Source organism: Fonsecaea nubica, assembly GCF_001646965.1.
Source record: "Fonsecaea nubica strain CBS 269.64 chromosome Unknown Scaff72, whole genome shotgun sequence".
Taxonomy (NCBI): Eukaryota; Fungi; Ascomycota; class Eurotiomycetes; order Chaetothyriales; family Herpotrichiellaceae; genus Fonsecaea; species Fonsecaea nubica.
Genome location: NW_019173745.1, coordinates 78,403 through 94,186, shown reverse-complemented (window position 1 = coordinate 94,186; position 15,784 = coordinate 78,403). Strand labels below are relative to the sequence as shown.

Sequence of the window (15,784 nt, the reverse complement as noted above, 5' to 3'; positions counted from 1 at the left end):
GAGGGTGACCGAGGAATGATATCACGAATATCTGGACTCTGGAGGGTTTAGATGACTCGTACCTCCTTCCCATCTTCTTGATCGCATCGACCGAACAAGAGAGGCACAGAGTTGGATATAGAATACCTAGGTAGTGGATCCCAAAGAACCAGCCTCGTGGTCACACCAACTCAAACTAAACTCACACCCTCGCACTTTTCACTTTTTTCTCCTTGTAAGTTCTCTGTAGATATATGTAGATGTACCGAGTAGATGTAGATGTAAGACATACATGGTGTTAAGACCAAATTCTTCCCTCTTCCCGTCTTCCCTCTTCACTCTTCCCTCTTCACTCTTTTCCGGCGCCTAGCGAAAAATGCAGTGTGTAGTAGATGCGTAGATGCGCTCGCTCAATGCCCCAATGCTCAGTGCTCAATGCTCAAATGGGTGATCTTGTTGAAGATCAGACTCGGACTCAGACTCCCCCCGGGGTCTTCCACGGGGGTATCGCCGTTCAGAGTTTCTCGTGTAGAACGAACAGGACAAACACAAAATACCTCCAGGACAGTAGGGATGATGCCACACACGCATCCATGTCCCTGTCCCTGTCCCTGTCCCTGTCCCCATTCCCATCGTCACAATCATGTCAAAGTTCCGGCGTCTTCTCGAGCCCATAGCCAGCCTTGCCCTCGAAACTCTCGTACGTCTTTGCCTGCCCTCCCCCTCCTCCTCCGACGACTCCGTGTCCTCGCGGACCCCTCTCGGCCAAATCGTCCTTTAACCACTTGAGGACCAACTCGCCGAGCTTGCTGTTGCCACTTTTCGCCGTCGAATCGTCGACCTCGTCGTCGAACCGGTCCATGGGCCCCCACTCCTTCACCCGCCCCAGGTGCATGTGCACGAGGTGCGTGGGCCAGCCGACCAGGTTGTCGAGGATGTGCGTCGCGTAGACGACGGTGGCGCCGCGGCGGTCCGTCTCCCCGCGCAGCCAGCCGAGGAAGTTGCTCCGGCTGAGCAGGTCGAGGTCCACGGTGATTTCGTCCAGGAGGAGCACGTCCCACGGTCGGATCAGGCCCATGGCCAGTTGGACGCGGCGGCGTTCGCCGTCCGAGACCATGTGCACTGTTCGTCACACCCACCCCGCCGAGAAGGGGTATTCTTGTTAGTCGTTGATGCGTCTTCCTCATCGCTATCGCTGGCTCTTTTTTTCTCTCTCGAAAAAGGAAACAAGGTAGGGCACCAGGGGGGGTAAATTCAGGGCATTGGAAAAAAAGGGGAGGAGAGGGACTAACTCCGCCACGAGAGATCAATATCCAATATCCTGACCAACTCGTCCCGCCTGTCGGGATAATGCCCTCCACCCACACTCTCCAGCAAGATCGGCACCGCAATGTCCGTCCGCACGATCGGGTTCAACACCCACTCCAGCCCCAGGTAGGTGACGCCCTCGAGGCCCGAGGCGAACGGGTCGACGCCCGCGATGGCGATGGCCCGCGACGGCGCCAGCTTCTTGCCCGACAGGAGCCGCAGGAGCGTCGTCTTGCCCGCCCCGTTGGCCCCGATCAGCAGCGTCCGCGACCCGGCGGGGAGGGAGAGGTTGATGTCCTCCAGGCCGGTCGAGCCGTCGGGGAATTTGTACGTCAGGCCGCGGACGAGGATTTCGGGTTGTGGCGCCGTTGACGTCGACGCTGACGGTGTGGTCTGTGACTTCTGGGACGTCATTTCTTTGGGTGGTCGACAGAGTGTGGTACACGTATAAAGGCGAGACAATGTGGGTGGGAGGAAGAATATTATGATACAACGTTACATGGTCAAAGAGTCAGTCGATCATGTCATGTCATGTTTTCTTCTTTGATATATTGGATCAATTCAGCCAATCAGTCTCTCCGGCTCGGTCTGTATCCATTTTCACGACGAATGACATGATTTCTCTGCGCCTTTGCCACTTCCTCCTCCTCCTCCACGGTCAATCAAGTCGATGGACAAGGCTCTACAGAACTCAAACGACATCACTCACTCCGTCTACGCCGAACTCATCACCAATCGAAACCGTTGCTCCTTATTGTTGGGTATATCGCACCTTTTCTGCATGCAATACAATGTCGACAGCCTGCTCCGTGCCCTCTGCTATGCTCACATGCCCTCCAGGTTGCTTGTGTTCAAATCATGCTTTGCGCGCTCGCTTGCTCGGTTGCTCACGTCTATGCCGGTCGCTTGCTATTATTAGAGGCTTGTTTCAGCCTGTTCAGCTCCATCCTCCCCCTGCTAAGTCGTCAAGAAAAAGACATCAAATACATCCAAGCCAATAGAGTTGGCCAGTCTTTCCATCGAGCTCTCCTTTCCTGTCCCATTAGACGACTGACCTCATTGGCAGTAATTTGCCGGAAATGGTCCCTTCATTCCCCTGAGCTCGCCTTGCCACCAGTCATCAGTGCTCTCAGTCTTCTTGATAACCCGAATCCGATCGCCTTCTCGAAAAGCCAGATCGCCCTCACTTTGGCCGTCAAAATCGTACAGTGCTGTTACAAAGGTGGTTTGTTGCGAGGGTAGTCTTGGGGGAGGTGGGGGAGGTCGTTTCTTTTGCGCAATCGCCGCCGCCGTCGCTGCAGAGACGGCCGATACTCCAGAGTGCTGTCGATCACGAGAGAAATAGTCTGTGTTCGGCCCTGCTGGAGAGTATGCCATCGGAGTCTGGTATGCGGATTGCGAGGGTGACGGGCTGGCGATGAATTCCTGTGGAGTGGTTGCACTGAGCATAGACGACGCAGCCGGCGAGGATGACAACTTGGACTTCGGCTCGAAAGATGGCGACGGTGGAAGAGCCCTCGCTGGGGAGACCGACTGTTGGCGATGTGCAGTGAGGGCCGAACCACTTGGGCGGCGAAAGCCATTGACCGGAGGGTTGCCATTCTCCATGGACGACCTGGCTGCTTTTCCATTGGCCAAGATGGCCAATGACTCAGCCTCGCGTTGCACTGGTTTGAATGCATCGTTCCACAGTCGGATCACTTCATCCATGGGCGGAGCCGGAGATGGGAATCCTTCCTCTGTGCAGTACGTGTGCAGCACCGTGTAATAGTGTCCGAGCAAGTTGTTCTGAATCTGGATCTGGGCCGCCAAAAAGTGAGGAAGCAGCGAGAAAACCGATGTCAGAAGCCGTGGAAGACAGCTTCTCAAGTTGTCATCGGCGGCGTGGTATGCTTCGATGGCCGCTTCCAGCTCGGACTGGGACTTGCTCAGGGCCACATTGTCTCGTTCCGACCGTTTTGTCTTCTTCAATTGAGAGTCAACCCGGCTCTGATACCTTTCGAAATCGAGTTTTCGGTCCTCGCGCTTTTTGATCGTCTTCTTCATGTTGTGCAGGCTGTCCTTTGCACTTTGAGCCGGCTTGATGAGCCTCTCTTCAACCTGGGCCAAATCCTCGGTAAGATCTCTCTTTAAATCCTCGCACTCGCCCTTGATCCTTGCGGTCCTGCGGACAACGTGATCGGGGGTCTGGGCGGGGACATGGCCGTGGTAATCTTCGCTGGCCCCGACAATCGGAGCGTACAGGATGCTGAACTCGTCAAACACGCGGTGTTGGTGGGTGAGGATGGAGGTCCACGACTCTCGCCATGCTTTGGAAGCCTCGATAATCTTGATAAAGGTCAGAGGGGTGGCCGAGCAAGAGAAGATGGGGAGGGACATACTTTTGTCAACAACTTGTCCGCCTCTTCAAAGTCCTTGAGCAATACCGACACTTGTTGTTCATCGGCCGACCGTTTCATGTACTTGCCAAAATGGCGCTGGACACTGTGCATGATGGCTGCTGGCTTGCTGGCTACGGGGCAAGGGCAAGACCGTCACAAGCACAGTGGCCTGAGGAATTTCTTTGGAGGAGGCCAGAATGAGGGTGTCGAGACAAAAGCGGGATGCGGATGTGATTTCCAGCTGCCAGACCCTAGTAGTTCACTCGAGAACGAGCAGAGCGCAGGTGCCCTTTGGTGGCACAAGACTGCTGCCGCTGCCACTGCCGCTGCCACCAAAGTCTCCTCCCGGTAGTCGGAGTCTGGGTCGATCGACGGTGAAGAGGCTCGGCCAGGCTTGGAAGAAAACGAACGGCGGCGGATATGGCAAGGAGAAGAAAATCGAGTATTAAAAATCGGTATGATAGGTAACTGACCAGCAGTCCAAAAAGTTTACCCTGGCTTTCATCTAAGAGAGGTACACGAGGAGCATGCGAGAAAATTAGTTGGACAGCAGTAAATAATAAATGTCAAGTTAACAAAACGTAGTAGGGGGAACTCAGTAACTCAGGGTTTCATATCATAGGCAGTCACTGGGTAGGGTTTAACTAAAGGGATCATCGGGCGGGGGGAGGGGGGCTTAACGGGGGCGGATGAAGCCTGGGCCTCCCTGACTTAAGACCTGCGGTTTCTCGTCTTCCTCGACACCCGAGTTTACAGCCTCAGTTGACGCGCGTTTCCCACCCACTCATCGATCCACTCACGTTCAATCAGTGACCTGCAGTGCCTGCAGTGCCTGCGCTGCCTGCTCTGTCACTGGGCGTCCACGAGACTTTTCTTTCGTTCTTCATGATGACCGACGCTGCTTCTTCCGCCGACATCTCCATTGGGTGCCTCTGTACAGGATGTCGCTGACAACCCGTTCAGCCTCAGCTCATCCCCTTGTCTCCAGGTGCAGCTGCAACTGTGAACATGAGCAGCCTCACTTCCACCCATGGCGGGTCTGCTTCTGCCAGGTTGACCGTTGCTCCCACGCAAAACACCGCCCCCGTCCATGAATTCCGCTGTCTCTACACCCGCGACCTGCACAAGAAAGCTAAGAAATGGCATGATGGCTCGTTGCGGTTCCACACCTTCAATCGACGCGTCATGGTCTATGACGACGCGAAAAATTACATCGGGGACCTCCATTACAGGCAAGAGGAGGAGTTCACTGAGGGTGTCGAGATCCAGCTGGACCGCGGTGTCATGGTGGAAGTTGGGGAGCGTCTTGGTGAGACTCAGACAGATTTGGCCCCAATTCTCGAAAGGGCACGACCAGAAAAGCCAACTCCTCTACCCCGACAGACGACGGCCTCAGCAACTCGCCCCCTGCCCACTGGCCCCTCTCAAAGGCCCAAGTCGTTGTTAGAGGTGCTGGGACCTTCTCAAGGTCGACCGGGGCGTGCAAGGCTACCAGCACACTCTCCTTATGAGCAGAGACAGTCCGCTAATCGGGTAGGACTAGTGGGATCGCCTCAGAAAAAGCAGCGACTTGACAGTGACAAGGAAAACCAACTCGACCATGTCCACCAACCGGTCCGGACCGCAAGGCCTCGCTTACCTCAGCCCATGCGGCCGAGTAAGACCGTCCCGCAAATCCCTGGGCCTCCAATACAGTGTGAGGACTTGATCGATTTGTCGCCAGAAGAGGAACCCATGCGACAGGTGACGAAGCCGACAAGGCTGAGAACTAGAGTGGTGGTAAATGAACCCCCAGAGGATCAGTGGCTTGCCCCTGAAATACCACACGCGAAGCCCTCGCTACGCCCTCAATTGGATGCAAGGAAAGAAAAAGTGAGCAAGGAGAGACGACAGAAATCCAAAGCCCCTGAAAAGCCGAAGACACGCACCAATGGGGACTCTTCAACCACGTTCCGTCCACCAGTCGCGCGTACTTCACGGTTGCTCATCGGCCAACCAAAGCCCAGGCCCAAGCTGACTTGTGTGCTACCGTTTACTAAAGCTACCAAGGTTGCATCAAGGCTGCAAACCTTCGAGAGTTCTTGCCCACGGTCAGCTCAAGAACGTTTGCCGGACGAGGAAATCGTATCGTTATTGTCAATGGATATGTTGGACGCCAATGTGAATGACTATGGGCAGCGAGATCAAGTGTCACTCTCCGTTGCTTCGAGTGTCCATGGGCTAGTGCAGGAAGACAACCTCCATTCCAGCCCTCTATTTATACCAGAGGAGTCCCCCGAGAGAAACTCACCTTCACCTAGACCACTCCCGACGCAAGAGGAATTCCCCTTCCCAGGGTCTGACATCAGCACGCTGTCACAAAGTCCACCGCAACCCGGTGTGCCTTCAACCGGTGCAGCTGAGGCAGTGACTATACCAGAACCGCAGCTTGACATGGATGCTCGATCGTTGGTGAATAATGAAAGCCCACGCCCACGGTCACCCTTTCAGGTCTCTACCCGAATTCCCAATCCGTTCGACTCGTTCACAGGACGATCCAATAGCTCCGACATCCGCCAATTCCGACGGGTCTTCTCTGAGAACGATGCGGTGGAAGATGATACATCTACTGTGATGCCCGAGCCCGTTGTCCCTGAAACAAGATCTCCCTTGGGATCGCTGAGCAACCCGGCGGCCAGGGAAAGCCCTCCCAAGTCCAAGAGTCCAAGCAAAATTCAGCGGTGCGCCTCCGACACCAATGCATTAGACACGGACAGTCACGATAGACGAGGGTCGACCGAAGAGGGGGTTCAAGCACCGACAGGACCCTGGACTGAGGATGAAGCCTTTCTTCTGTTTGACTGGTGGCCCGCCGACGTGCGAAAGCCGGTATATTGGAGGGACCAGATGGAACAAGCCTTGCCACGTATGATGGCTCCGGCAGCGCCCGATGTTCGGCCTGGCATCACCACAGCGCGTCAATATCTCTTCCTCCGCAACGATGTAAATGTGTTATGAGCCATTGATGAGTACACGAGACCTTGTCCGACCACGTAGTTTGAAGGATTTGTTCCAGTTATTTGCGTTTCAGCCTCGTCTTACAAGGCGGGCAACTCCGCCGTTCCACCGACACCATTTCTTATCATTCTAGTATCTCTGATTGCGGGCTTCAATGACATCTCGTAAGGCACGAATCTATCTCCCAGGTCTCGAACCGCTTGGACCTGGACGAATCCACAAAGTCATGTTGTGAGCGTCTGAGCGGAACCATTTGCCTTTTTGACTTGATCGCATCAGACCATCCATTTCTCGGCGCCCATTTTTCTATTCTCACTTCACTCACTCCTCTTCCCTTTGGTGTTCTATCATTCTCTGTACCTCGAAGAAAGCAGCGCCACATCACATCACAATCACAACCACAATGGCCACCTCCATCATGTCACCTCAGCCCGTTCCGGAGGCTCTGCCCCCGAACCCCTCGGGCCTGAGCATCCTCGAAGAAGTCGAGGCCGCGCAAGAACATCTCCGCAGTCGCCTCGCGGGGGCTCTCGCTGGTCCTCCACCTTTGGCTACTGCGCTCGAGTCCCTGCCGACGGTGCCTCTGATCGACATCGGCCCGTCCTTCTCCGACGACAAGTCCCTCCGCAGGGCCGTGGCGAAGCAGATCCGCGACGCGTGCGTGACGACGGGCTTCTTTCAGATCAGCAACCACGGCGTGTCGGCCGAGGCCATGACCGGCGTGTTGAGCCAGGCAGAGCGCTTCTTCCACCAGCTCACCCCGGAGAAAAAGGATAAGTTGCACATGCGGCACTCGCCGCTGTTCCGCGGGTATGAGCCCCACGACTACACGTACGTGAACCCGGACGACATGGCGGCCGGGAGTGGCGGCGGCGACGACTCGACGACTCCGACGACGACGAAGGCCACAACAACGCCGGAACAGTCCGAGCCGGAGACCAAGGAAGGCTTCAACTGGGGGTACGAAGAGCGGCTGGACCCGACGGGCGGCGATGGGAAGTACGTCGAGCTGGACGGACAGTCGCCGGCGTCGACAGGCCAGGGCAACATCTGGCCCGACGAGGAGGACCTGCCGGGTTTCTACGACGCCATCCGCCTCTACTACGGCCAGGTGCTCCAGCTGGCGCGACACCTATTCCGGCTCTTCGCCCTGTCGCTGGGCCTCGAGGAGGAGTACTTTGACGCCGTCATGACGCACCCAGGCGGGATCGCCAGACTGCTGTACTACGCCGGGCAGCCTGCCGCCACCACCCAGCACGGAGAAGGGAGCAAGCTCGGCCTCGGCGCCCACACCGACTACGAGTGCTTCACGCTGCTCCTCTCCTCGACGAACCCGGGCCTGGAGATCCTCTTCCCCCCGTCGCCTCTGACGGATAACCGCCCCGTCTGGCTCCCCTGCCCCGTCCGCCCGGGCACCCTGACCGTCAACGTGGCCGACTTCCTCATGCGCTGGACAAACGGCCTGTACAAGTCGACCGTGCACCGCGTCGTGAGCAAACCCGGCACCGGGGAGAGGTACTCGGTGCCGTTCTTCTTCAGCATCAACTACGACGCAGAGGTCGTGCCCCTGCCGGAGAGTGTGGTCGGGACGAGTAAGTGGCGCCCCGTCAAGGCCGGCGAGTATATCCTCGAGAGGTTGCGGGCTACTACTGCATAGACAGGACGGAAGGGGGGAAGAAGGAAAGGGAAGGAAAGGAAAATGAAAGGGGGAGTTTGCTGGGTCTAGTTCTAGTCAATTGAGGCTACGCGAGACGAGGTCGAACAGTACGAGACAATGCCCTAACCACCTACCTACCTACCTACCTACCTACCTACCTACCTACATGTACGAGTTGACGAGGCATTCTCAATTGATCCCCCGTTTGACCTATTGTCTATGTCTAGGCATTCAACCCTCCCTCCTCCCGCTGGTAATTAAGTATCTCTCCTGCCTGGACTGTTATCTGTTCTACAAAGGGCATCCCCATCCAGCTGATGGTAATAAGTGACGATTGAATCCGGGAGTGGGACGAGTTACCATAGACTCAAAAGGTTGTCCAAGCTGTTTATTGTTTCAGGTCGGAAATATGTTTGAATGTCTCTAATGATATGTATTGTATTCCCGTATTCTGAAGAACACGCCTCAAGCATCAATAGACTCGTCTTTTTCCTCCCCAACGAGTGATTGCGCGGGCCAGGGTCTATCAATATACCTGTACATTACTGCTTTTGGGTGTCTGTTTCAAAGGACCGCCTCCGGGCACTGTTGCGAATGTCGTTCCTCCCATTCAACGCCTCAGTTCCGCGAATATGTACGGAAAAATAACCTCGCAAGCCTTCAAGAACAATAACAACCCCTGAAACATGCTAAGAGGCAACAAAAGCCATCCGTTCTCCCGAACAAGCACCCAGATACTCAACAACGCCACGCTAAAGAAGTGATAAAACAGTACAAAAGGTTGCGGGATGATGCCTGCCAGTAATCCCACGGGTTCGTCGACGCATTTGCCGCCCAGTTGGAAATATCGGAAACACCCCTTTTGGAGGTACTTGAGTTGCCAGTCACTGGCGGCAAAAAGCGAGTACAGCGCTTGAGCCAGGATGTTGATGACCGAGCTCAGATTCTTGCGTCGCCAGTGAAATGTGCGGAATTGCCTGAGGACGAGCCGAGTGTCTGCGAGATCGGGGACATTTGCGGGAGAGAGTAAGTCGGAGAGTAAGACGACATCAGTCAAAGCGACCGTCATGCCGCCGCCAGTCAAGGGATGGCGCATGTTCAGAGCATCACCGAGGATGGCTAGACCCGGGGTTGTATTGGTTGTCGGAGGGAGAAAGGAGTTGGGCATGCTTCGAAGGCTGCCTTTCTCCAGAGCGGCCTCAAACGACGGTTGCACCATAGCGGGTAGCGATGGGAGCACCACCTTCTGTAGATGACCTTTGACGCCACCATTCGTCGTCGACGTAGATGCTAAACCGTCTGGAATATCCACCAGTGCTCGCGTCTCGTGAGTGCCGATCTGATACAGCAGAACAGGGGCATTGTCTCCCAAGACCACTGTGCCATGCTGTGGGATCGGGAGAGGACAGTCGATCAGTTCCAGCCCCCAAAATTTTGACTTGATCTGAGGCGTGTGCGAAATGTATGATTTTCGAAATTTGGAGGCATATCCGTCGCAGACAACAGTCAGTGACGCAAAGAAATAATCCTTTTGTGTTTTTTGTGTGATAGATTCGGCCCCAAGAACTTCGGCGTTATGAGAGGACACAATGAGTGAAGTGGCCTCGGTTTCGAAGACGGTAATGTTGGGATGTGACATGGCTGCTGCGCGCAACCGAGACACGAATCGACCATGGTGGAATGACCGTCCCTCTGCCCTCTTGCCGTTGCCTGCCACTTCCGAACGTCGATCCCGTGTGTGTCGCGTCGAGGTAGGATATGGAATGGGCACCTGCTCGTCATAGTAAACCACGGTATACCCCTTCACCGGAATCGCATCGATATCGTCGAGCGTGTGGCGCAAGCCCAGTTTCGTCAATGCCTCGAGACCGCCTGGTTGTAGAAGTTCCCCGACTATGCGATCCGGCTCTTTCAATGATTTCTCGAGTAGGATGACACTGCGCCCCTGGTTGGCCAACGCCACTGCCAACGAACACCCCACGATGCCCGCGCCCACGATAACCACGTCGGCATCGTGATGTACCTTTCGTCTCTCTTCCTGGAAGTCTGACCCCGATTCCACCGAGGACTCCGAAGGGGTGTCGAGTATAAGAGGCATGGTAGGAAACGGAGAGGGTGGAAGCAAGTGGTCGCAAGAGGGGGCGTTATCTAGACATGAACCGGCGGTGTTGAGATGGTCGCAGAAGTGGTCTTTTAAGATGCGACCCCCTGTTGTGGAGGACGATGGCTTCTGTGGCGTGAGGCGTGGTGTGATAGACAACAGACGAGTTCAGCAGAGTCTCAAGAAGTGGCAGTGGCACTGACTGCATACCGCGTTCTGCTGAGTGGTGACGACCTCCACATGCGTTGGTTGAAATGAGAAAGTCGACGGGACCACAGTAAAATTGCTGGACAATCGGTCATTGGCCCGCACGTATCAAGCGAGGAATAAATTGAGTAAATCATGCAAGGCACAACAGTTGCTTTTGTCTGGGTTCCGGATCGTACGAGCCAGTCCATGATCATTGGTCAGCCTCGTCCTGCTACAAGCGCCTTGGCGTCTCAGCCTCGTCCGCGCCCAAGAACTATATTGGCAGCCTCACAGCATCAAGCACCTCATCCCTCGTAAAGGAGAAGTACCGAGTTACAAGTACATTGTATCGGCGGCCTCTTGGTCTTAAGAATGGTCACGTCCTCCTCGTTCATTCTCTCTAATCTGCTCATCTGCTGTCCCGCTGTCTCCAATACCCCCCCGGGGACATCTGACAATTTCCCATTTGAACCCAACCTCGGCCTTTCCCCCCTTCCACTGGCTTTGTATCGCCTCAGCAGTGTGCTGAAGGCACGTGAAATTTGACGCTTTTGATACCGCCCTTGCTCTATTCTCCCACAACTTTCAACAATCAAAAGAGGAAAAAAAAGGGAAACGGGAAACAATGTCCCCACGACTGGCTGGGGTTGCAATGGATCCATTTCTATTGCCCAATCTCATGATCGTCCGGCTTCCGCCTTTTGCAAAACATCAATAAAGCTTTGTAGCGAGGCCGTGAGCTGCGCCTGCCTGTCAAAACGGCGCCGCTTTCCCTGGGTTCCTCGGGCCATTCTTCGAAAGATCCAGCCCTTCAGTCCAGCCGTATATGTGAATGCATCCCGCAGTTTTCGGGGGTATGTGGTAACGTCCCTTGGGTACTGAAAAAACGCCGCTGCCATCCTCATGCGCTGAGCCCCTGTCAGGGATGCTGCTTCCTGCTAGATTGACAAACGCCAACAAATTTTGTCCATGCATAACCCAAAATCCATAGAACGACTAGATGTGTGCTGTTGATATCATAAATGCTGTCCCTTGTCGATCTGGTTCGCGACATTGTGTCAGAACCCAATATTCGAGCCTGACAGGACGGCGTCTCAATGAGGTGGACAAGCCAAATAAGCTGCAGATCATGGCAAAATTCTGCAAAGGAGCGCCTAGCCGCCTTTCCGTAAGGACTCGTCGGCAGGGAGGGTTTCTCCTACAGAAGGATTCGACGTCTGAGCATCGTTCTCCGATTTGACCGTCTTTCTTTTATTCTTTTTCTTCTTCTGGGTTTGCCAGCCGCTTGGTCCACCGGCATGCGGAACAGAATTGACGTGACTGGATCCGTGGTTTGAAGATCCTGAAGTCCCGTTGGTTCTGGATGCTAGTGGTCTGGTCGTATCACGATGCTCACCATTCACCAAAAGTGTCTGCCCATCAGATGAGGGCCCATTCTGGCTGGGATGACCCTTCATATCCTTTGGTAAAGAGCTCTCCCCGTCAAATTTCTCAACTCTTGGGGACGGCGTGCGGACTTCCTCCACAGAGGAGAGTTGCCGATCAAGAGACCAGGCTGGGCCGACCGCTTTCATCGTAGTGAGGACACTCATCCCCACCGATTCCCCTACACCGGCCACTTGATCCTGCAACCCCTCCTTTGGACTCTTTGCCATGGCTCTCAAGGGTAAATAGCCATTCACAAAATCTGGAGCAGCATTGGTTGAATGCTGGACGTGATTTCGAGGCCCACTGGGGCTGATTGGAGAAGTCTTCCCGTGTGCATTGCAGTCGAAAGCGTCTTGAGATTGTTCGTCTGAGCTTGATGGCGTGTCAAATGCCAGGTCCTCGGACGTGGATGCGCTGAAATTGATATGATCTTCAGGGTCGTTGAATGAGTGGGTGGTACGCCTTCGGAGCGGTGAATTGATGGAGCCATCCACTATCAGGGGCCCGGCCCTGGGCTTCGGTGGGGTGGGTTCAATATTGCTGGCTTCACCATTCCTCGACTCCTGCCCTGCTTCGGCTTGCACTTCCACCGAGGCAGTAGAGATCGTTTGGAGTGGCGGGGTGTGCATCGTCCCAGACGGTCGGGTCGATGCTGGAGCAAGTCGAGGAGATAGACCCCCGTTCTGAATAGCAAGGCCAACGTGTGAAGGGATAGGAGAGATTGCGGTGCTCTGAGTATAAGCAGATAATGACGGCGATTGACCGACATAATATCCGAGATACTCAGCTGGCCTCCGTACTGCATCATAAATTGATCCAGTCATGCCATAGCCATTCTCCATGTAAGCCATGTACGGTTCTTGGGATGTCGACGATGAGGACGACCTCCGTCCTATCGAAGGATCCTGAAGGCTTGCAATATCCGGTCGTTGCAAATGTCCTAAAGAAGTGAGTGGTACCGCGCGTGCAGGCTGTGACTGCGCTCGCAAGGAACCTCCTGTAGATGATTGCGTTACCGATGTTCGCCGTGAATACCTTCGAGTGTCTGGAATCCCCGAATTGAGTCTCGGTGACGGAGGGTTTGTTGCTACACCCTGGCTTGGTTGGCTTGCAGAGAGATACGGCGATCGAGGAAAGCCGTGCTGATACAGGGGTGCTGACATGGGAGCTCGGCCAATGCCGTTGACCTGTGGATTGGATCCAAGATCAAGACCATCATCCGGGACAAATTGACCATATCCCGCAGATTGACTATAAGCCGCCATTAGACCTCTTTGCCGAAGATTCTGTTGATAGAGCTGCATCCTAAGCTCCTGCTCCTGAAGCTGAAGGTATTGGTATTGTTGAAAGAGCTGGTCGTGCAGGAGATGTTGCTGGTGCTGTTGTTGAAGCTGCAACTCATGGGTGTTCATCTGAAACGGGGGATTGCGCAAGTAGTTGGGATTTCGTGCAGTGGGATTTGACGACCGCCGGGGATTGCGACCCATTTGACCTAGATTCCTGCCACCACCTCGAGACGCATTACGAGCTCCTCGTGACGGTGGGTTCGGAGGCTGCGGGATCACGGGCCGCGCTGAGGGTGGCACAAAGTGTTCAGAGGGCTTGATCTCATCGGGAGGGTGCACAAACTGTTCGCAGCATTCTGTCAGTTTCCCCTCTCCCAACAGCTCAAACGCCCGCCGTAATTCCAGGTGGATCCCTCGCATCGAGGTATCGTCTGCAGTGTTGGCCAGGTTTCTTGATACGTTGAAAGGTTCCTCGACACAAAGACGATTGTCCTGGAGAAGATGCCACGACTTCTCAACCTTGGACAGTACTCGACCCAGCCGCACCGATACCACGCTTTGCTCAAAGTCGAGCTCGTGCCCGTAATAACGGAAGAAGTGGAACAACAGTTCTCCCAAGGAGGACTGATTGCGACTGCCAAAATCTTTGTGAGCGTCCACATTGCGATCGAACGAAACGTTCACTCCAGCCACCTCTTTCTGTTGCAAATTAGGCTGTTGTTGCAAAGTAGGCAAGATTGGAGGGTCTCTTGTTTGCAGAAAATTCAAGGCCAGACATATCCACGTATACGAGCTAAGTGTGCCTCCAAGGGCTTGTGGACCATCAGCACCACAGTCGCAAAGTCAAGAAATCCGAGACAAGACAACATACCAGCGTCATTCAACATCCTTCGCTTCGCCCAATATTTGATGATCATGGCCAATGGCCTCACTCGGCTGTCAATGCTGACATAGGTCCGGACTAATTGCGTATTCTCCAAAGCCAGGGGGTTGTTGACATTGATGTCGCAAGCGACGTGTAACTCAGGATCCCAGATCTTGACGATTGGCACCTTGGCGGAAGAGACACACACGACTCTTTCCATCCCATGTTTTGCAAGGAGGTCTGCGATGTTACAAACTCGCTCCATCTCCTTGCAATCAGTGGTGATGCAGATATCAACATCGGAATCCGACGTGCCTAGGTTGTTCCCTGTAGAGCCAAAGACATTGACTTTGATTGATGATGTCGGCCACCTTCCACGAAGTATCTTGTCGAGTTTCTCAATGAACCTTGACCGACGCCCTTCACTCTCGGCAGTGGGTTGTAGCTCTTCATAGAGCTTTTGCATGTCCTGCGTTAGTGTTTCATTCTCTTCGTGAGTCAACCTTGTTTTTAAGTCGGACTTATACTTTTCCAATGGATCTGGTCCCAATGAATAGGGAACACGCCGCCGAGCTCTCTGCATACCAGTCTCATATTTACAACCTCCGTACTGTTTCCGGCTGGCAGGGGGCGTATGGCTCTTGTCAGATGGCAGCGATCGAGGAGAACTGGGTTTTGCTGGAGGTTCCGGGGAGGGAGAGGTCCTTGTATGAGAACGGGACTCGCTTCGCTGAAAGGGGGTGGAGGGCATCGATTTGGAATTTGAAGAGAGGTGATGTGAGCGTCGTACAGGCTGTGAGGGACTTGTACTCGACTCCATTTCCATGTTTGGCTTGAGAGCCTGAGCAGATGGAGCGGTCATCGGTGCAGATATACTGTTTCCCTCATCTTTCGGCACTCTGTAAGTCATATGACGGGCCAGAGCAAAACTGGGCTCGAAGTGCCTTGATTGAAACAATCGCCACGAGACCGGTCGCGCTGGTTCCGAGAATGTATATCGTCTGTTCTCTTTTGTTTAAAGCAGTATAGGTTTTCGAAATCACCACCGTCCAGTCGCGATTTTGAGCGAGTTGTGATGACGGCTTCGGGATGGACTGGCCAAGTGCTGCATACAAGCGTTCCAGAGTAACAAGGAGTACCGGGTTCAACAAATGGTGTGGCGCGACACACAACCGACTTGCTTTTTCTTTCCTGTGAACAACACTAGCCAGCCAGGGCAAGGAGACCTCGTCTGTGTCGAGGATTGTCTGAGTAAGCCCGTCGAGGGCGGCGAGGTGAAAGAGGGATTGGTCGGCGGATCTGTAAGTGAGTCGAGACCAGACCGATGTTTAGAAAGGCGTAGAGCCGCAGTGCAAGTTGCAATGAGGGAGACGTTCGAGAGACGGAGGACTTTGGAACTGGGCAGGAGGTTGCTGGGATTTCTGCTCGAGGTGGGAGAGGAGAATACGGGGGGCGGTGGCGTAGAAATTTGGTGATATACAGAATTGAGAATGCGAGCAGAAGTAGGATAGGGCCTCTAGGCGCGTGTCAAGAGAGAAGATATGTCGAGGATGGGACGAGGATAGAGTCGACAAGAAAGTGGTTCGAACAGGT

At 54.4% G+C, this 15,784-nt stretch overlaps 7 protein-coding genes across 7 annotated transcripts; 2 read left to right on the top strand and 5 right to left on the bottom strand.

Annotated features, from left to right (window-relative positions):
* Nucleotides 1-625: 625 nt before the first annotated feature.
* AYO20_08735 (hypothetical protein) lies at nt 626-1,096 on the bottom strand (the record flags this gene model as incomplete). The annotated part of the gene is made up of 1 exon (XM_022647011.1): nt 626-1,096. One exon carries the CDS (start codon nt 1,094-1,096, stop codon nt 626-628), a length of 471 nt encoding a protein of 156 aa, XP_022497027.1.
* A 170-nt stretch (nt 1,097-1,266) lies between these two features.
* On the bottom strand, nt 1,267-1,701 carry AYO20_08734 (hypothetical protein; the record flags this gene model as incomplete). Its single annotated transcript, XM_022647010.1, has 1 exon — nt 1,267-1,701. One exon carries the CDS (start codon nt 1,699-1,701, stop codon nt 1,267-1,269), a length of 435 nt encoding a protein of 144 aa, XP_022497026.1.
* A 642-nt stretch (nt 1,702-2,343) lies between these two features.
* Nucleotides 2,344-3,779, bottom strand: AYO20_08733 (hypothetical protein; the record flags this gene model as incomplete). Its single annotated transcript, XM_022647009.1, has 2 exons — nt 2,344-3,615; nt 3,669-3,779. The coding sequence occupies 2 exons, from the start codon at nt 3,777-3,779 to the stop codon at nt 2,344-2,346; spliced, it is 1,383 nt and encodes a 460-aa protein (XP_022497025.1).
* Nucleotides 3,780-4,676: 897 nt separating this feature from the next.
* AYO20_08732 (hypothetical protein) lies at nt 4,677-6,665 on the top strand (the record flags this gene model as incomplete). Its single annotated transcript, XM_022647008.1, has 1 exon — nt 4,677-6,665. One exon carries the CDS (start codon nt 4,677-4,679, stop codon nt 6,663-6,665), a length of 1,989 nt encoding a protein of 662 aa, XP_022497024.1.
* A 403-nt stretch (nt 6,666-7,068) lies between these two features.
* AYO20_08731 (hypothetical protein) lies at nt 7,069-8,322 on the top strand (the record flags this gene model as incomplete). Its single annotated transcript, XM_022647007.1, has 1 exon — nt 7,069-8,322. One exon carries the CDS (start codon nt 7,069-7,071, stop codon nt 8,320-8,322), a length of 1,254 nt encoding a protein of 417 aa, XP_022497023.1.
* Nucleotides 8,323-8,932: 610 nt separating this feature from the next.
* Nucleotides 8,933-10,420, bottom strand: AYO20_08730 (hypothetical protein; the record flags this gene model as incomplete). The annotated part of the gene is made up of 1 exon (XM_022647006.1): nt 8,933-10,420. The coding sequence occupies one exon, from the start codon at nt 10,418-10,420 to the stop codon at nt 8,933-8,935; it is 1,488 nt and encodes a 495-aa protein (XP_022497022.1).
* A 1,346-nt stretch (nt 10,421-11,766) lies between these two features.
* AYO20_08729 (hypothetical protein) lies at nt 11,767-14,657 on the bottom strand (the record flags this gene model as incomplete). Its single annotated transcript, XM_022647005.1, has 2 exons — nt 11,767-14,138; nt 14,198-14,657. 2 exons carry the CDS (start codon nt 14,655-14,657, stop codon nt 11,767-11,769), a joined length of 2,832 nt encoding a protein of 943 aa, XP_022497021.1.
* Between the last annotated feature and the right edge of the window lie 1,127 nt (nt 14,658-15,784).